Raw genomic sequence first — 21,032 nt, 5'->3', positions numbered from 1 at the left:
GTTAGTGTTGTTTAATATGTGTGTGTGTTTATTTTATCCTTGCTAAGTGTTGTGATTCCATGTGTGTGTGTGTGTTTGTGTGTGTGTGTGTGTGTGTGTGTGTGTGTGTGTGTGTGTGTGTGTGTGTGTTGTTTATATAATTTTCCCAAACTATTTGAAATCGTTCAGACCAATTATAGGTGTTTGAGTATATTTTTATTCAACATTAATCGCTATTGGAATTTGTTTCGTTCCAATAAAAGGTATCTAAAGTGTGTGTGTGCGTGTGTATGGTGTGTGTGTGTGTGTGTGTGTGTGTGTGTGTGTGTTTACGTTATACCTATATTTTCATTCTGTAATCAAATTGCTTTAATAAATTCCACAGAGAGAGAGAGAGAATAATATGCGTGGTTAATGAGTAAAGTTAATGCAGTTCCTCAAGACTTATGATAAATAGGTGAGACTTATGGAGAAGTTCAGGCAAGTAATTAAGAACATTTGGGTGTGTATAAGTAAAGGCGAAAATGAATGCGTGAATAAATAAATAAGTAAATGCTCAAAATACTGACTCCTTTTCTTCCTTTCTTTAACATCTTCTTTCTCTTTTCTTCCTTTCTTTCGCTCGTCACGTTGTTGTCATTAATTTTGCACATGTTCCTCTTACACCCTTTTCTTCCTCCTCTTCCGGCTCTTTGTCCTCGTTCTTTCTCATTCACCTCCTCTTCCTCCTCCTCCTCCTCCTCTTCGTCCTCCTTCCCACCTTCGTATTATGCCGTTTTCTTATAGCTGGTCTTTTCCTAGTTTCCTCCTCCTCCTCCTCCTCCTCCTCCTCCCCCGCCTGCAGCCGTGAGAGGTAACATTAGAATGCAGGAACAGCGTCTTTTGAGTTGGTAATCGTCCGGCATTTAATCCCAAAATTGGTTCTCGAGTCTATTCTGGACGTGGGAAAGGTGTTTGGAATGTTCCGGTCCGCGTGTTTTACTGGTGTGTGTGTGTGTTTGTGTGTGTGTGTGTGTGTGTGTGTGTGTGTGTGTGTGTGTGTGTGTGTGTGTGTAATGTGCCGTGGAGTTTGGAGATGTTTGGGTTTGTCGTTGTCCTTACTGAAGTTGCTTTTGTTGTTGTTGGTGGTGGTGGTGGTGATGGTGATGGTGGTAATAGTCTTGGTGATGATGACAGTGGTGGTATCCTTGTTTTATTATGGGATACTTGATTATTATGGTGTTATTGTATTATTATTATTACCATTATAATTATCACCATACAACAACAATGACGACAACAACAGCTGGCCCTACTTACATCAACACCATCGTTACCATCAGCACACCACCAACACTCCCAGAAAGGTGGTTGGGGGGCACTGCCTTACCTCTCACCTGGCCAAATAGGTGGATCGCGGGGCTGAGTGGCGCGGAGTGGCCGGCGCAGAGTGATTACCTTTTAGTTAGTGGCTCCTTAATGGTGGCAGCGGCGGCCCGGACACCTGCCACTCAACGAACACACCTGCTCACAACCACCACTCACCCATCACACCTGCCACTCATCCACAAACACCTGCCCTTTCCACCTCACCTGCCACACTTTGACCACTCACTCATCACACTTGCCACTCATCCACCACCCACCTGACACTTCGACCACTCACCCACCTCACCTGTCACCCTCTACACCTGTCACTCACCCACCTCATCTCACCTCACCCTCACCTGCGCGGCTGCTCGATTAATGAGTGGCTCCCGTGACACAAAGGGGCCGGTGGTGTAATTGTATTAGGTGAGCGCTCGATACATTACGTGGTGCTTAGCGTGAGGTAATGAACGACCGGGGAAGGTTAGGCGGCGCGGAGGGGACGCTGAGGGCCGGGATGATATCGTTAGGGTGAATGTTTGATGGAGTAGCGCCGTGGGTGGACGAGCGAGTGGCCTGGGGCGTAGTATTAAGGGTGTCATTGTATACGTGAGTGAGCCGTAAGTTGAAGGCGTGAATAAGTGAAAATGGAGTGTTCGGGGCATTGGAGTGAGTGTCTGGGGGTGAATGTTGTTGTTGGCGCTGAGTAACGAGGCTGGTGAGAGTTAGATGGATGCGAGTCGTGCGTGAGAAAGGGCGATGATCTGCAGTAAAGTCAAATAAAGACAAATGAGCATCGTAGCCGCGTGAGACCTGATCTGCCACACGCCTAGATGATGCTGTTATCCTTTTTTTTTCTTTTTTCTTTTTTTTACGTCTGAACCTAAGCGCCGGTTGGCTTACTTGAGGGGCCTGGATGGTAGTCGGCCCCAGCCTATCATGGCGCAGGCAAGTGTTTATAGTGGCGACATCACTCATAGACAGTTAGTAATAGTAATAAAGTCAATAAAGATCGTCATAGTATTCGGAACGGAAAGAAGAGTATGCAGGGAATAGACAAAAAAGAAAAAAAAAGTTACCTGGCATTTTGTAGAGATGTCTGTCTGTATGGAAACCGACAAGTAAAAAAAAAAATCCTTGTAATCTGATGCTGTTTTTCTAGACGTTTGTATGAAAAAAATAATACAATACGTAAGTCTATTAAATCATTACTTAGAAAAATAGATATCTTCGACTCCGGATATTGAAACCGAAAGATATATTAAGAAACTGTTAGTGGCGGTTCAGATTGAGGTGGCGGTGATGATGGTGGTGATGATGACGGTTTTGAGGTGATGGCGGTGGAAAGAGGTGAGTATTACGATGGAGTCTCCATTTGACATCTTCATTATTCCACCGCCGCAGCCACCGCAGCCTCCGCCGCCATCACCACCACCACCACCACCACCAACAACAACAACAGCATAATCCTAGGCTTTACATCATAATATAATCATGATTGCATAACTCCATATGTACTGAAAAACACATCATTATATACCAACCACCACTATCGCCACCACCACCACCACCACTACCACTACCACTACTACTACTACTATTACCACCACTACCACTACTATTCCACTACTACTAATAATAAAAATAATGATAATGATAAGTATGTTAATCTGCTACTGCTTCTTCCCCTACACCTCTCACTCTTCTCCTCCTCCTCCTCCTCCACCGTCACAATACAGGCGTCACCAGGAAAGGCCTCACTCCCTCGCCACTCCGCCTCCGCCGCCGCCGTTGTTGCCAAATTATCCCACATGACTCAGCGGCCCACTCTGATTTTTCACTCTTTGTGCCTCCTGGAATCCCCACCCGAGCCTCCTCCTCCTCCTCCTCCTCCTCCTCTTCATCCTTTCATTTTTTTCTCTTTTTTCCCTTCCTCTTCATCCTCTATCTTTTATCCGCTTTTTTGCAGGTCGTCGTCCACCTTTTTTTTTCTCGTCCTGCCTTTTTTTTTCTATTCTCATTCTTCTTTCTCCTTTTCGCAGTCTTCCTTTTCATCTTCCTACTTGTTCCACTTCTTTTTCTCCTCCTCGTCCTGGTCTTCCTCCTCCATTTCCTCTTCTCTCCCTCCTCATGCACCCACTTCCTTTTCCTCTTTTTTTTTCTGGTTCGCATTCTCCTCCTTTTCTTCCCTTTATTGTGAATCGTTTCTGCCATCGCATCCAACTCTTTCACTTACTCACTCCTCCTCCTCCTCCTCCTCCTCCTCCATCTTGGTCACCTGCAGTGTCGCCAAGACCACACTGTCCCTCTGAGTGTGTTCGGATAGTGTCTCTTTTGAATTATGAAGCGAATCTCTCTGGATCAGCGTCCCCTTCCACCTCTTCACCCCCGCGCCGCCCCGCCACGCCCCGCCCGCTGCGCTCGAGTTGTTGTGTCACTCTGCAAAGGACGCGACGCAGGGAATGTGGAGGCACGGCTCTGGGGACATCGAAGGCAGGCCAAGGACAGGGCTCGATACAGGTGTCGGATAAGTTTGTTGACAATGGACAGTCACGGGCGGCTTAACACTTGTGGCCAGAAAATCCTCGCGTAGGGACGGTTGCGGCCATCGGTTGGGTTGGGTTTGGTGTTTGGGACCTGTGTTTCTCTCTTTTTTTTTTTTTTTTTTTTTTTTTTGACCCCCTGCCTCCCCTGCCCTGCTTCCCTGCCCGCCATTCCGGGTCTCTTTCTCCTCCTCTCCTTTTCATTCTTACTTTTCTTATTTCCTTTTTCTTTCCTCTTTATCCTCTACCTTTTTATCACCTTTCTCTCGTTATCCTCCTTTTTTGCTATTCACATTTCTCTTTCTCCTTTTCGCATTTTTCCTCATCTTCCTCCTGCTTGTCCCAATCCTTTTCCTCCTCCTCCTCCTTCTCTCCTCCTCGTCTTTTTTTATTCTTATTATGTTCTCGTCGTCGTTCTTCCTTTCTCCTTTTTTTCTATTCTCCTTCCTCTCTCATTTTTGTATTCCTCCTTATCTCCCTACTCCTTGGCCCACTCCTTTTCCTCCTCCTCTTTTTTTATAAGTAGTCAGTCCTCACCCACGCTGTTTGGAGGCTCTCACGCCCTCTGCAGATTAACTGACTCCCAAGTCTAAGGTCCATATTATTAAACTCTTCGAAGGCTTGGTCCATCTATTTCAAAGGGCCCTCGCAGAAGTTGTCGGGGTTTCCATGGCTGGTTTCCTGAGCCTGGCGGTAGTTTTGCAAGGCTTCCGCGCTGCTGTGAACGGGAAAAAAAAACACTCATGACAACCCGATGTAGCTCCTCTCTGGCCTTGAAAAACGTTCGCAACAACAGTCCCAAACGTTTTCTAATACGAGACTAACGTAGCACCCGTGAAGATTGTTTATGTGAGTGAAGGTAAACAGAACGATTTTAGCCACGGCCTACTAACGTAAACACTAGCACGTAAAGTCATTCCCGCGTAGCTATTGTGATTACTCAGACGTGCACAAATCACCGTAATGATTGCACTATGTCAATGTTGTGAAGAACGCGGCATTGCATTCACTTTTATCGCGCCGGAGCCGTGATTTATGACAGTAATAACGGCGGCCGCTCAATCACTGTGCCGCGCCCTGTCATATTGTCACGGTGCCTTAGAGTAATAACGTCAACGCTGCGGCCATTGATACAGCGACGTTACCACCCACAGCACCCACAACACAGCACCACCCACCCATTGCCCCCACTTACCCATCACGATCCCTCTCCCTAAAGTCACGGCGCTGTACAGGAACAACACAAACACTAAATCATTCTGAGCCTGTGTTGAGAGTCATGGTGTCTGTACAGTAACAACACGATCATTGCCCGCTCTTATTCATCACAATCCCTCGCCCTAAAGTCACGGCGCTGTACAGGAACAACACAAACGCTAAATCATTCTGAGACTGTGTTGAGTCATGGTGCCTGTACATTAACACAACACGATCATTGCCCGCTCTTATTCATCACACGGCGACGTACAGGAACAACACAGACAACACAAACATTATATAATCATTGCCTGTACTTAATCATTCCAAGCCCTTCGTCGGGAGTCACGGTGGCTGTACAGTAACAACACAACGCCGTCACTTTCATTACTTATTCATCATGACCTCCTGCCCCTTACTTACTCTCTTTGTTATCCCTCGGCCGGCGTCGCGGGGCCTGCACAGCATCACACACACACACACCAGTCACTGCACCGTGCCCGCCGTGTTTGTCTTCCCGGCGCGCCGTGAAGGAGGGGCGTGCGCGTGACGGGAGCAGCCTCGTTAGGGCCGCGGATGAGGGGGTCGCCTAGCCGCATCATTAGAGCAAACACCGTGAATAGCAGTAATTATTCTTTAAACAAATAGACAAATGGAGAGGCTGGGCGCTGGGGTGGGGGCTAGGTAGGGGGATGGGAGGGAGGAGAGGACGGAGAGGAGAGAGAAGAGAATAGGAGAGGAGTAGAAAGGAATGGAGAGGAGAGGAAAGAAGTAGAAAGGAATGGATAGGAGAGGAATGGTATCGTAAGGAAAGGAAAAGAAGGGAAGGGAAGAGAAGGGAATGGAAATGAAATAAAAGGAGAGAAGAGGAGAGGAGATGAGGAGCAAGAACAGAAGCAGACCAGCATCCTCCAGCATCTTCTTATGTGCTCGAGTCCTGGCATCCTCCCCCTGTCACCGCATCCTTTAGGGCGGGCGGCCGGTTCTCCTCCTCTCCTTTGTGCCCCAAGCGTCGTGATGTGTTGGTGGCGTTGGTGGTGGTGGTGCCCGCGTGCCCCGACCCCGCGCCGTCACCGATTTCATAAGGGCTCGTGTGATATTGTAAAGTGAATATTATCGAGTATTGTGGCGTGTGGGAGGCCCGCTTGTTCCTGTCCGGCAGCCCGCGAGGTGCTTCTGGTGCTTTGTGTGGGCCTTGTCGCGGCATGATTGATATCCCCGAAGAGTGTGTGTGGGTGTATTATTATTCCTCTTCCTTCGGTGCGGGGAACGTGGGGTGACGGGCATTTTGGAGTGAACGTCCGTGACACCTCTGCCACTGCCGCCACGATGGATGAGCCGAGCAGGAGGAGGAGGAGGAGGAGGAGGAGGAGGAGGAGGAGGAGGAGGAAAGAATAACTGGTCGGATTAGGTGGTTCCTCCGGCCTTTACCAACGCCCCTTCACCTCCTCCTCCTCCTCCTCCTTCCCTTCCCCGGTGGACACTCGATCGCCTCTCCTCGCCTCCGACTCCTCATTCATCTTCCCTCACCCTCCAAAGGCTCATGATTCGTCTTCGCAATTCATTCCTCATTCGTCCACGTCTTCACTCACTCCCCGCGGCATTCACTCATTGTTGGAGGGAAATGTTGGAGTATACAATGCCACATTCACTCCACTATTTTCTCCTCCCGCCGTGCACCAAGAAATCTCCCTCCTCCTAACCCCTCTCCATCCACTCCCTCCGTCCCCTCATCCCCCCTACACCCTCACCCCAACGCACCCCAAATTCTCTCCGTAAATTCGTTCCCCCGCCATCAGCCTCACGCCGGCCTTTATCCTCTAAAAGCTCAAGGTCTCCGAATCGTGTGCTTTTCTATATCATTTTTCTTCGGTGGCCCAATATTTAACTTCCATTCTTTGTCTTTGCTTGCCAACACAAACAAATATTTTAATGTGTTTGTTCTGGTGCACTGAACTTCTTGGACAGTGCAAATAATACGTACGCCGCTCCTGCCTCCGGGGACGACACAGAGGAAGGACGAGGAATGTGTGTGTGTGTGTGTGTGGTTGAAAGAGAGAGAGAGAGGGAGAGGGGTAGGGGGGGATGAGGCATTGAGAGAGTATGTTCCCCAGCGCCACGGACAGTCTGGTGGCATGAGGTGTACCCTTCGTCGTGGTGTGCCGGCCCGAGGCGCGCCGCGGGGTGCTGGCCACTTCCGTCACTGCCGCCCACACAGCACAGGCCGCCACACAACTGCTGGGGTGGGTGTAGGGGGGGGGAGGGGAGGCAAGGCTGCGGGTCACCTTCAAGCACAACCTGAAGAGAGCATCTTGTACGTCATGACTATTGTATGTTTTTGTGTGTGTGACGTGATGGTCGCTAATGTGTTGTATTCTAATGTTGTTTTTGTTTCCTCAACAGGAGTGGTGCCTGGGCGCGGTGTTGATGGGCGGGCCAGGGCGGGAGCAGCGCCCCCCGCGGCACCATGTGTGACTGTGGCCTGACGGAAGACTCCCCCGGCCCGGCCCGCAGGCCCGCGCGGGCGGACCAGCAGGGCCACCCGGCGGGCCACCCTCACCGCCGGAGAGGAGGGATGTGGAGCTGTCGCTCGCGGGGAGTGATGGGAGTGAGCTTTAGTGTTCTAGTCTTGCTGGCATGCTGGTGTTGTGGGTGTGCGGCGGCCGCCGGGCCGCGGACGCTACGGGGCAGCGCCTGTCCAGCGGAGCGCCACTCCAGCAGTGTCGTGGCCCAGTTCTGCACGGGCAACAGCAGCATGGAGCTGCAGCACCTCGTCTATAACAAAGCCGCTGGCGTCCTCTACGTCGGGGGAACTAACAGACTATTTTCTTTGGGTTCTGCCAATCTCGACCTGGAGGCGCGGGTGGAGACGGGGCCCAGGTTTGACTCGCCGGGGTGCCACGCGTCCGGCTGCGACCAGGAGAACAAGGCCAAGCGTGTTTTCACCAATAACGTGAACAAAGTGTTGGTGCTTGACCCCGAAGGCTCCACGCTGCTCATGTGCGGCTCGGTGTCCCAAGGTGCCTGTGAAAAGTTCCGCACTGCCAACCTGTCCCTCACGCCGGAGTTCATTCCGCGTTCCGTCGCCGCCAACGATCCAGGTTCCTCCACCTTCGCCTTCGTGGGCCCCGAACACTACAACCAATGGGGCAGCTCCACCGCCCTGTACGTGGGCACCACCTTCACCACGGTGGGCGACTACCGCCACGACGTGCCCGCCATCTCCACCAGGAACCTCTACGACCTCGACTACGCCGAGTTTTCCTTCTCGAAGCAGTCACTCCTACGCATCGACGTCAAATACCGCGATCACTTCCTGGTGCAGTACGTGTACGGCTTCAACGCCAGCGACTACGCTTACTTCGTGACGGTGCAGAAGAAGTCACACTTGCCGGGACAGGAAGAATCTGGCTACATTTCACGGCTGGCAAGAACCTGCATCACCGACGCCAACTATGACTCGTACACGGAGATCACGCTGGACTGCGTGGGCGACGACGGCGTCAGCTACAACCTGGTGCAGGACGCCAAGCTGGTGGTCGCCGGCAGCGACCTCGCCGCCAGCATGGGCGTGCCTGAGGGCAGCTATGTGCTCGTGGCGGCCTTTGCGCCCTCTCAGGGCCACACGGCCCTCCCCGAGGCCGCCTCTGCCGTGTGCGTGTACTCCGTCCACGACATCGAGGCCAAGTTCAACGAGAACATCCACATGTGCTTCAACGGCTCGATGCAGTACCGCGGGATGGAGTACATCTCGGGGCCCATCCTCAACGGAAAGTGTCCCGCCGCTGGGGTGAGTACCCTATACTCCTTTACTTGTTTTGTAGCGGGGTGAGGAGGGGGAGTGTGGGTGTGGGAAGTTTGCAGGGAAATGGAAGGTCAGGTAAACTTTCTTCCAACGAAGTTTCAATAAAACACGCACGCATAACATTACTTCTTTTCACGTCACACACACACACACACACACACACACACACACACACACACACACACACACACACACACACACGCACACAGTAATGTATGTCCCATTATGAATCCTTCACACGGTGGCTGAAAACTGTACATCAGTTTGCTGAGGAAAGGGTGCGGGTGTTGGTGGGCCGCTGAGTGATGGCGGCTGCCGGCGGGCGGCGGTCTGGGCGCCTTTAGCTGATAAGCGACGCTGAGCAAAAGACTTGGTGGCGGCTCTTGACACTAACCAGACAGCGACAGCTGCGCCTCCCGCCGCGCCTCACTGCCGATGAAAGAAATGGCCACTGATGGTCGATTGCCAAAACCTGGGCCTCGCAAGATAAGGCTGCGACGCCCCGACAATGGCCCGTTTCTCCTCGCCGCTGGAGGGTCATGGCAGCGCTCTTACGCAAGCCCCACGGGGCTCTGGAGTGTGGCCACCATGGTTGTCGCTTGGCTACGGGGGCCTCTAGGGCATTGTAGGACACCCCACATGCTCTACCCACGCCCTGGCCTTCTTCAGCCCTTCTTCCATCCTGACTTTCCTTTACAGTCCTGCTTTTCTCATAGAATTTGATTTCTTTATCCTACCGATTCAACCCACACCCCTCGTCCCTATCAACACTACCACTCTCTGCAGAGGGGGGGAGGGGGGCGGCAACTGGGCGGGCCGGGACGGGTGTTGCTGGCCGGGGCTCTCCCTTAACGAGTCCTCTTTCGCCGGATTCTCTTCTAAATCCCAGAATTAAGCTCCAGCTCGTAAAGGCGAGACAAAAAAAGTTTTCGGAACAAGGATTTTTATAACCGTGGGTGAGTAAGGGAGGGCGAGGGGCAAAGAGGGAGGGATTAGGCAGGGGGAGGTAACGAGGGGAGGGGGAGGGGCTAACCATCTCAGGACGCCCTTCCCGCTCCTTCCAGCCGCCGCCCCCCTCACCCCCCCGCCCACATGTCAACAAGGGTCTAATTATCGTAGTGGAAGAAAACTTTGGCGAGGTTGATTTTTACCTTGTTTTATTGGACACAAGTATTAGTCGGCCTTATCGCGCCCCGCCATCCCAGAAGTCCCACGGGGCTGGCTGGGGTCTGGGGCTCGTCTCCTACCAAGGGCGGGGCAGATGGGGCGGCGTGGGTGCTGATGAGGGGCATGTGTATGGTTAGATATGTGTGTGTGTGTGTGTGTGTGTGTGTGTGTGTGTGTGTGTGTGTGTGTGTGTGAAATCGTTCCTGCGGCTATTTTTATCCTCCTCCTCTTCCTCCTCCTCCTCCTCCTCCTCGTTGTCGTCCTGGTCTTCCTCTATCTCCGCCATCGCCGGCCGGCCCCTCCTCGTGAGGCTCCCTGCTCGCCCCCCCGCCCCTATCTTCCGTCATCTCCGGAGCGTTTAATTGTTTTCTTCAGTTGTCCATGGCCGGCGGGGCGAGGACGGGGCGAACCGGGCCGGGGCGGGGCTGGATGGGTGAAGAAGCGGGGCAGGATGGACAGGGAGGAGGAGGAGGATGGGAGCTGGGTGGAACTGGAATGGAGGAGTCAGAATGGGGATAGGTGGGCTGAGGTGGACTGGATCTTGGCTGGACAGGGCAGGGAAACGGGGCTGGATTGGATGGGTTAGGGGGGAGGTAGAGGCATGGTAGGACGAGGCGGGGTAGCTGAGTTCAGTTAGAATGACGAGGCAGGGTAGATGATGGGGTGTGGTGGAGGTGGACAGAATGGGAAGAAGCAGGCAAGAGAAGGAGGAGTAAGAAGAAAAAGAAGGGGGTAGGAGTAGATGAGAAGGGAGAGGAAGAAGGTAGCCGGGGTAGGGTAGAAGTTGACGGAGCATAGTGAACGAGGACAGAGTGGGACGGGGCACAGAGATGGGTATGCGTAGCGGGGCCGTGAGAGACTGCCGAGCCCTTGAAACCAGACGCCCAGGTAACAGAGTATGGAGGGTTGGGAATTAGATGACGAAACGAAGCCAGAAGGAGAGACACAAAGGGCTGCATAATCATACCCGCCTGATTAACTGTGTCGTGCAGATCTCCCTTCGCCTCGTCTGCTCCAGGAGAAAGCCTACACGGATGGGCGGGCTCATGGATAGGTAAGTAGGGAGGGAGGGAGTTAGGTGTGCACTCCCATCCCTTCCCCACCTCCCCTACCCATCTCCAGACCCGTTTCCTACCTCCTGTCTCCCCTCATCCCTTTCCTCCTCTTTCTTCTCTCATCTCTCCCGACTTCGCTCCTCTCCTGCTACATCTCCGTCATTCCTCTCTATTACCTTGCCCATCCCTTCCCTTTCATACATCTATTCTTCCCTCTTCATTTACTCTATCCTCTTCCTCTTTTACAGCTGTTCTTCATTCCTTCTCTGTTTCCCTATCGTTTTCTGCTATCATATCTCCATCCCTTATCCATTATCGTTTACGTCTCCCTTCATTTCCCTTCTACTGACTTTCTCTTCTTCCTTCACCTTTCTTCACCTACCCCTCATATCCTCCTCTCTCTCTTCCTTCAACACTTAAATACCTAACCCTTCCCTCATATCATCCTTCATTCCTTCTCCTCACCGTCCCTCCTCTCTCTCCTCCTTCAACACTTATATACCTAACCCTTCCCTCATATCATCCTCCACTCCTGCTCCTCATCGTCCCTCCTCTCTCTTCCTTCATCCCTTACCTAACCCTTCCCTCATATCAGCCTCCATTCCTGCTCCTCATCGTCCCTCCTTACTCCCTCCCATCCCTCGTGAGCCCCGTGAGAGAGTCGGGTCAAGCCTGGCCATGAGGAACTAGTCATATTCTTAAACATACTTGAGAAGGCTTTCGTAGGAGTTTGGGGCATTTCCCGGGGCAGCTTTATGACCCATCTGGTAGTCTGACCCTTCTTTTGTACCATGAACCTAAAGAACGCTCATTAGAACCCGACTGATCGACTTTTTGGCCTTTGGAAATGGTTGAGGGGTTGAGGGGTTGGCGTTTGACAATATCGACCTATGCCCAACCAAGCCCTTCGCCCTGCTGCCCTTCATCCCTCTTACCCCATCACGCCGGCGACTCCGCTTGACCCTCGCTCCGGTATTTATGGCTTTACGGTGCTCTTCCTCCGCCCGAGAGTGGGGAGGGTAGTGATGGGGCATGGGTAAGAGGGGAAATGGGGATAGAGGATATGGGATAATGATGCTGGGGTAGGAGGTGGCGGGGATGATGATAGGTTGGTAGATAGGGATGGTGGTGAAGGGGAATGGGGATGGGCTATGGTGATGGGGCTTCTTATGCTTATTTCCTTTTCTTTTCATGTTTTAGGTTCTTGGAAATCCTCCCCATCTCACTCCTCCTCCTCTTCCTCTCTCCTCTCCTTTCCTCTCCCCTCCACTCCACTCCTCTCCCCTCCCCTCTTCTCTCTTTCTCCTCTTCCTCCTTAGTTGAATAACGGAGTAGGAAGTGAAGAGGTAGGGGGGAGAGGAAAGGAAGGGAGGGAGACAAGGAGAGAGGAAGGGAGGGAAGGAGGGAAGGTGTGGAGGGAAGAGAGGGGCGAGGGGGCGTGATTTCTGGCCCGACAAGAGGCTGGCTCCATAGGGAATGTTGCGTTAATCGGACTTTTCCTTTCTTTCTCTTTAGGAAGCCGCGGAGGTAGCTGTTTTTTTCTCCCCCCGCCGGTGGTTTTATAGTAGGGAGCCGATTTTATGGAGTCGGTCCCCGTGTTTATAGAGTGAGTGGCCGCGATGGGAAGGTGACGCTCATTCCCCTACCCCGATCCCCTACTTCGATCCCCCTTCTTCTTCCTCTTCTTCCTCCGATTTCAGCTCATCATTCTCCTCCTCCACTTCTGGCTGACAATTCTCCTCCTCCTCCTCCTCCTTTTCCACATGTAGCTGATCATTTTCATCCTCCTCCTTCTCTTCTAGCTAACCATCCTCCTCCTCCTCCTCCTCCTCCTCCTCCTTCTCCTCCATATCTCCTGTTTTCCTATATCAGCAGCAAATGAGATCTTGCACACGTGTTGATGTATGGACGATAAGAGAGAAAAAGAGACCCCCCCCCCCCCCTCTCTCTCTCTCTCTCGCTCTCGCTCTCGCTCTCGCTCTATCTATCTATCTTTCTAACAGACTTTATATTCCTTCCTTTTGCTTCTCCTCATCCTTTCCTTCTCTTGTTCTTGCTGGAGGAGGGAGGACAGGAGACAGGAGGGAGGGAGCGACGCGTGGAGGGGTGGAGGGAAGGAGACAAATGGAGGTCTCTTCGGCCGGTCATCACTGGCAGGACACGAGACGCCGGCATCGTTTTATCGAGTGATTGATTTCTCCTCCTCCTCCTCCTCGTCCTCCTCCTCCTCCGCCTACGCCGTCGCTCCTCTGATGCTTTTTAAAGGGGCGTGACGGGCGGATGGGTATACTACTTTTAAAGAGTCGTGGTGGTGATGGTGGTGGTGGTGCTATTAATACTGCTGCTACTTTTGTTACTGTTGATAATAGTTTTGTGTTTTTTTTTTTTTTTTTTTTCGTTTCTATTTCTATTTTTTTTTTTTTTTTTGGTAAGGCTTTTGTGGTTATTTCCGTTTCGACTTCTCTTTAGTTTTGTTTCGTGTTGTGGTGTTTCTGTTTTATTACTATTGCTCTTGTTGTTGCTTGTTAATTTTCCCCTCGTGTTATTTGATTCTATTTCTCGCTCTCTTGTTTTCTTTTTTTGGGGGTGGGGGTGTAATAATCCCTTCAGTTTTTGTTCGTGTAATTGTTTTTTCTTTCTCTCTCTCGCTGTCTGGTCCTTATATTGTATTCTGAGCAGCGCGTCGGTCCTGGGTGGTGGTGGGGGTAATGGTAGTGGTGGTGGTGGAGAAGGGGGTGGAGGAGAAGGTAGTGGAGGAGAGGGGGAGGGAGGGAAGAGAACATTCATCATCTCCACATGAAAAGCTTATAAATGAAAGGTTGTAAGCGGTTCTTTGATATATTGTTTGGCTCGTTATTGATTGTTACGGGAAAGAAAGAGCGAGGGAAAAGAGAGAATAGAATAGTAGAAAGAGGGATGCTCCGTGTGGCGAGTTCAGGCGTGGGCGGGCGTAGTAGTAGTAGTAGTAGTAGTAGTAGTAGTAGTAGTAGTAGTAGTAGTAGTAGTAGTCGTAGTAGTAGTAGTAGTAGTAGTAGTAGTAGTAACCACAGTATGCATTAACACGTCGTACAACCTTTAATTTAAGCTTTACTTTTTTATATATATATATATCACCACCGCCACCACCACCTCCACTACGACCTCCTCCACGTCCACCACCAGCCGACATGATCAAGGGGGTAGTTTGTGGGTGGGATAGAGTGGGGCTGGGCGGGGTGTTTGGGAGGTGGGTGAGTGGGTGGAGTTTATGTGCTGTCTGTGTGTGGTGGGTGAAGGAGGAGTGGCGGTGGGGTGTTGGTGGAGGGATGTGGATAAGTTTCAGCAGGTGCATGGATGACAGGGTGGATTGGGGTGCTTTGTAATGGGGTGGAGTAGAGACACAGGTGGATGATGAGGGTGGAGAAGAAAGGAGGGTAGTTTGGTTGTTGGAGGTGGATGACTTTGTTCTTGATGCTGGTGGATGAGGATGGGCGTGGGGTGGGTGTAAGTCTGCCAGCGTGAAGGGATGAGTCTTATCCAGGTGTTTTTGCAATTGGATTTAAGGCTGTAGCATAGGTGTAAGGGGGGGTGAGTTTGTTCTTGATACCTGGGCTTAAAAGTGGGCGTGGGTGAAAGTCCAGGTGTAGTGAATTAAGTCTTATCCAGGTGTATCTAGTGGGGGGAGGGAGGGCGATGCAGGTGTTGGGGGGGAGGGGGGGTTGTTAGGTCATTTTCCGTGTGTTCCTCTCCATCAGGATTTACGAGACACGTGTACACCTGTTCCCGCTCCTCACGGTAGCCGAATCTAATTACAGGTGTTGATTAACCTGCTCCTCTGACACGCCGACACGCCGCAACACCGACGTGCCCACGCCTTACAATGCATACCCTTCCCCCTCTTCCCTCTCTCCCTCCCTCCCCCTCTCCCTCCCTCCCTCTACTGTCTTTCTCTCCTCCTTTTTAATTTCTCCTTCGTTCCTCCATCTCTCTTTCTATTGGATTTCTCTCCTCCTTGCTCTCTTCTTTCTCCTTCTCCTCCTCCTCTCCTCTCCTCTCCTGTCTCCTTTTCTATTCCTCCAGCTCCGTTCCTCCATCCCTCTCTCTATTGGCTCTCCCTCCTCCTCCTCCTCCTCCTCCTCCTCCTCCTCCTCCTCCTCTAACCAGTCCATGCGGGAGTTCATATTTCTTGTCTCCCTCCAAGCAAACGAAACTACTGCTCCTCCTACTCCTCTTCCACCTCCTCCCCCTTCCTCCACCGCCACCCCTCTTCCACCCCCCTCCCCCCTGGCAGCACATTATATAAAGCGGTAAAGAAAGGCGGGCTGTACGTCATTCTGAATTACTGAGAGCCTGTCTGCCTGAGAACAATTGAGAATAGATTTTTCTGAGCCATTAATTATGCCGGTAGAGTGGGCAGGTGGCGAGGTGTGTGTGCGTGTGTGTGTGTGTGTGTGTGTGTGTGTGTGTGTGTGTGTGTGTGTGTGCTTGGTGGCTTAAGTTATGTAGGCAGTAGCTTCCTCTTTCTTCCAACATCTCTCTCTCTCTCTCTCTCTCTCTCTCTCTCATCCATAGATAAATAGAAGGCAATTATGGGGTGAAAAATGGGAAATGAGGGGGTGGGAGCCAAGTAAGAGGAGATAATGGGGGAGATCTTTAGGGAGGATGAAGGACGTGGATGGAGATGGTGATGGTGGTGGTGGAGGTGAGTATTGTTTAGAATATGCCCGTGGAGGAGGTGGGGAAGAGGGAAAGGGCAAGTGGAGGTGTGGAGAGAGGGAGAGGTTTAGTGGAGGTGGGAGAGGCGTTGAGGGAGGGGTATGTAGGAATGTAGATGGAGTGCTTTTTGAATAGAGTGTTTTTGTTGTGGTGGAGAAAAAGGTGGTGTGGGTGTGATGCTGAAACGATGGTGATGACTGTGGTGGGGGTGGTGTAGTGACGGTTGAGGTGCATGGTGAACAGATGGTAGTGAATGTCTTATGGTGGTGAATGTCTGTGGTGGTCGAGGATAATGAAGAAAAAAATAAGAGGATGTGGACGCAGAGAAGTTTTTTTTTATTCGCTGGAAATAATAGGAGGAGGAGGAGGAGGACGGGTGGAGTGTTTTGTAGTTATAAGAGGAGAAGGAGGAGGAGCAGTAGTATAGGGTAGAGGAAGAGAAAGAGGTGGAGGCATTTAGTATTATGTAAGGAAGGAGAGAACAAGGAGAAAATAAAGAAGAGGAATTAGGTTTTGTAGAGGGAGTAAGGGGAAAGAGGGTGGAGGTGAAGGCGGAAGTGGAGAGTGGTGTGATGGAGGAGAGGTGGAGAAATAGTAAAGTGAAGGAAGGGAGGAGGTGGAAGGCGGTGTGGCGGAGATGGATGTAGAGATGGATGTTGAGAAATTAACAGAGAGATGGATGTAGAGAAAGTAAAGTGAAGGAGAGTAAAGGGTGGAGGAGAGTGGAGGTGGAGGTGGAGGGCGGGGTGACGGAGGAGTGGCGGAGATGGATGTAGAGAGATGGATGTTGAGAAATTAATAGAGAGATGGATGTAGAGAAAGTGAGGTGAAGGAGAGTGGAGGGTGGAGGTGGAGGTGATGGAGGAGATGGATGTGTACCGTCTGTGGATCACCCCCGCCACGCATTATATATTGCCCCCACCGCTCAGTAATGGCCGTCATTTTGATTCTGTCTCAGCCATCTACCTCCCCCCCCCCCTCACCACCACCACTGCCTTAGCCTCCCTTCCCTCCACCACTACCACCATCACGACCCTTTCTACCATCACCACTAACACCACTTTCCTCTCCTCCTCACCCCCTCACCCCCCTCACCATCATCATCACGACCACTGCCTTAACCTCCATTCCCTCCACCACCACCATCACGACCCTTTCTACCATCACCACTAACACCACTTTCCCCTCCACCTCCCCACCTCCCCCCCCGTTCTACCGTCACACCACTTCCCCCCCCCCTCCCCCCCCCGTTTAAACCATCGTGATCCTTACCTCCCCCCCTCATTTTTACTCTCCTTTATTCTCCTTCCCTCTACCACCGGCTTTTCTTCTCCTACCTCTCCTTCCTTTCCGTTTATCTTCCTTTTCCTATTATTCCTCCATCCCCGACTTTTTCTTCCTTTCCATTTTATTTTCTCGTCCTTCTCTTTTCCTCATTTTCCTTTGCTTTCCTTCTCCTTCTAAAACTTTCCCTTCCTTTCTTATCCCCGAATCTTGTTTTTCCTGTAATTCCATTTTCTTTCCTCTCTAATCTCTCTCTGTACCTCCTTTACCTTTTATTTCCTTCTCTTTTCTTAACTTTCTCTTCCTTTCTCCTTTTTAAATTTTCTCTCCCTTTTATGCATCCCTCCCCTCACCCTCCTCCATCCGGCCATCTCGCTTGTATATATATTCCTCCCCCCTTTTTTTTTCCTCTCCCCAGCCTCTCTCGATCCCTCTTCCTCCTCCCCCTCCTCTTCACTATGCCTATCGCCGTCAAAGTCATCACCATCAATCGTTCGTGTCACCACCACCATCATCACCATCACCACTGCCAAAACCACTCCTGCCATACCAACAACAGGAGCAACAACAACAATAACAAATGATGATGATGAGTATAATGATAATGTTGAATGATTGCAGGAAAAACAACTTCTCGTATATAAACATTGAGAAAAGCAACGCACGATTATGAATAGAAAATGAGGGAATTGAGAAAGGAGAAAAGATAATAGTAGAAGGGAAGAGAAGAATAAGATTAGAAAAGTGGATGGGTCTTGAACTTCCCAACAGCACAGCGAAGAGAAAAATGGAGGGAAGAGAGAAAAGCGAAGAGAATAAAGAAAAATTGGAGAAATGAGAGGACTGGCGACTTCGCGATCGAGACAAAGAGCGGCTGAGGATAAAAGATGCATAAAGGGGATAAGAGAGCAAGGAGGAGGAGAAGGAAGAGGAGGAGGAGGAGGTATACCTAAGTCGTGGTCCAAATCTTGACAATTCATTAATCTGATGGCGATTCAGAGTTCCCCAGGGGGCCTCTCCTTCCCTCCTTAACAACGCCTTCTTTCACCCCTCCCTTCCTTCCCTTCTTTCCTCCTCTCCCCCCTTTTTCCTCCCTCCATCCTTCTCTGCTTCCTTTCCACCTCTCCTCCCTCCTTCTCTCTCCTTCCCCCTACTCTTCCTCCTCCTCCTCCTCCAACATGACCCACAATGAACCGTTTTCCTCTACTGAAACAGGGTCAGAAATACAATCGTTGACCTTCCTTTTATAACGAAGCTATGATATATCGACAATCCAAAGAGCAATTTCGGTATGTAGACAGTTTGGAACGACAAAACTTCATGCGCTCAACATCAAAAAGACGTTTATCATGTGGTATTTTTTTTTTATTTTACGCTATTAGCTACAGATATTTTCAAATGTAAATCGGCGTTGAAAAATAGGTAAGTCACCCAACCCTCTGCCCAAGGACGTTGAGAGAAAATTGAAATTCTGGTGGTACTTAGCATCACAACGCCCGGCTGCGAACAGGCCAATTACCTATAGTGCTATGTTAAATGTGGTTAAATGTGTTCGACTTTCTTTCCCTTATGGATTTAATTATTATTATAATTACACCCTAACACTGCTAAGGAATCCATGAGTGGGAGGGTATAATAAAGAACCATTCGTCGTTATCAGGCGGCGGGGCAGAGAGGGAGGGAGGGAGAGAGGGAGGCGGGGCGGGGCTAGTGTCTTTCGATTGTCATGTGTAGTTACTCTCCTTCTATATTATGATGCATGGTAGTTTACTAACCTGAAATTTTATTGTTATGTGCCCTTCCATTATGATTTGCTTGCTTCCTTTAAAATGTGCTTTCATTCAAATTTTGCTAATATTTTGACCGAATTAATGTTATATGTTTAAAGCTGCAATCTAGGGCATCATTGTACCTAATAAAACCTAACAACACCCTGTCGAAACTAACGTATCTCAACTGACAGAGGTATGTAATGTCTACGTAGGCTTTGGATTTGACAACTCACCAAACGATATGTGACGCAACTAAGCCAATCACCGGGTAGCTATTTATCTCGTTGCTCTTTCAGCCTCCCGTTGGACTAATAAGACAAAAACTAAACATACCGAACCTGACGTATATCATCTGACGACAAAGTTGAAAAGTTTCGTTTAGTCGGCGCAACATCTATGGTCATATCATCTGACGACAACTGAACAAGCTAAACCATAAACATATTGAGCCAGCCACCAAGTACTTCACTCGTCACTTCTTCGTCAGTGTGTTCCGTGAAGCTTTGTGTTGAGGTCGCGAAGTGGCGGAGATACACACTTGTTTCCCTACGCCTGTGCTAACATGATTCCTTCCCCCCTTGCCCCCCTCACCTCCTCCCTGTCTCTCTCCCCTCCTTCACTATCTCTTCCTCTCCTATCTACCCCCCACCCCCACCCCTTCAGCTTCCCTTCTCTCGTCATTTGTTTTCTTTTCTCGACTTCTTCCTCCCTCCCTCCTCTCCCGTCAGTCATCTGCTCCGCCCTCTCATTCCTCCTCCATTATTTTCCTTCATTACCAGCCAGCCTCACTGATTGTCCTTCCGTCATTGCTCTTATTAATCCTGCGTTTTGTTGTTCTCATCAAGGCCTCCTCCTCCTCCTCCACCTCTTCCTCCTCCTCCTCCTCCACAGCACTATTTTTCGTTCTACTTTGATCATTTCTTTTGCCTCGTGCCTCTCCTACTCCTCCTCCTCCTCCTCCTCCTCCTCCTAAGCCCTTTCCTTCTATTTTTAGTTGTTGTTTGTGTGTCCACCTGGAGGAAAGGGAAGGAGAGAGGGAGAGGGAGAGGAGAGGAAAAACAAAGATAAGGGTGATGGTGAGGGAGACAAAAAAAAGAAAAGAAAAAAAAGGAGGATGAGAAAGTACTTGAAATATTAATGTAAGTTTATTTTCACTCGCTTTTATTCTGGACGTTACATTTTTTTAACCTGAGAGAGACAGAGAGAGAGAGAGAGAGAGAGAGAGAGAGAGAGAGAGATTACAGCCAGCATAAGTAAGCGAGGGAAGCTTTACAAGTGAGAAGAAAAACGAGAGTAAGAGAAGGGAACAAGAAGAAAAAAAAAGAAGAGGAGGAGGAGGAAGGGAGGAAAGGAAGGAACCGCCCCCCACTCAGAGAAAAAGGAAGAGAAATATACAGTGGAAAAGGGCGGGAGGGAAATGTATAGGTATGGAGGAAGAGGGAGGGTAATGGATGGAGGGAAGGAGGAAGACTTAGAGGGAACAAAGGAAGGAAGGAAAATAGTATGGAGAAATGGAGGGAAGGAAAGAAAAGGGCGTGAGAGGAAGAAAGGGAGGAGAAAGGGGTAGAGGGGAGGAGAGTGAAGGAAGGAGGAAAACAAACAAGTAATAAAGTATGAAAGAAAGGAAGGGGAAAGGAATAAGACATGGAAGGAAGGGAAAAAGACAGGAAGGAATAAAATATAGAGAGAAAGAAGGAAGGAATAAATTATGGAAGAAGGAAATAAAAAAAAACAAAGTAAAGGAAATAATGAATAAGGTATAAGAAAAGGGAGGGAAGAAAAAATGGAAAAAAATATAGAGGGAGAATAGAAGGGAGGGAGTAAAGGAGAGCTAGAAGGAATAAGGAATGTAGGGAGGGAAGAAAGGACGTAGGTGGGGAGGGAGGGAGGGAAGGGAGAGGGAGAAGGGGGCATAAAGTCTAGCTCCCTTTACTTCTGACGTTTCCATTTTCCCGGTGATAAGTGTGCCTCCTTGGGGTTAATTCTTTCCCTCCTTTTCTCCCCTTCTCTCCTTTACCTCCATCCCTCTTCCCCCTTCTCCTCCCCACACGCCTCCTTCCTCCTTCGCTTCCTACCGTCACTATTCACGTCCCCCTCAATATATATTTTTGCCCCTTCTGCGTCCTCCTCCTCCTCCTCCTCCTTCCATACACCTAACTTCCTTTATTTTCCTTGTTCTCCACTTCTC

General features: G+C 50.2%; 1 protein-coding gene across 3 annotated transcripts in view; it reads left to right on the top strand.

The window, feature by feature from the left end:
* LOC126986813 (plexin-B-like) overlaps nucleotides 1-21,032 on the top strand; it is a 474,607-nt gene that overhangs the window by 82,889 nt on the left and 370,686 nt on the right. For all 3 annotated transcript variants that reach the window (XM_050843318.1, XM_050843394.1, XM_050843224.1), the window contains exon 2: nucleotides 7,470-8,856. In XM_050843318.1, coding sequence (XP_050699275.1) covers nucleotides 7,534-8,856 — 1,323 coding nt within the window. In that variant the 5' untranslated portion in view covers nucleotides 7,470-7,533. The remainder of the gene's footprint in view (nucleotides 1-7,469; nucleotides 8,857-21,032) is intronic.

The sequence above is a fragment of the Eriocheir sinensis genome, chromosome 1 (assembly GCF_024679095.1).
Source record: "Eriocheir sinensis breed Jianghai 21 chromosome 1, ASM2467909v1, whole genome shotgun sequence".
Taxonomy (NCBI): domain Eukaryota; kingdom Metazoa; phylum Arthropoda; class Malacostraca; order Decapoda; family Varunidae; genus Eriocheir; species Eriocheir sinensis.
The sequence above is the reverse complement of the archived record's forward strand: the minus strand, read 5'-3'. Positions and strand labels throughout refer to the sequence as shown.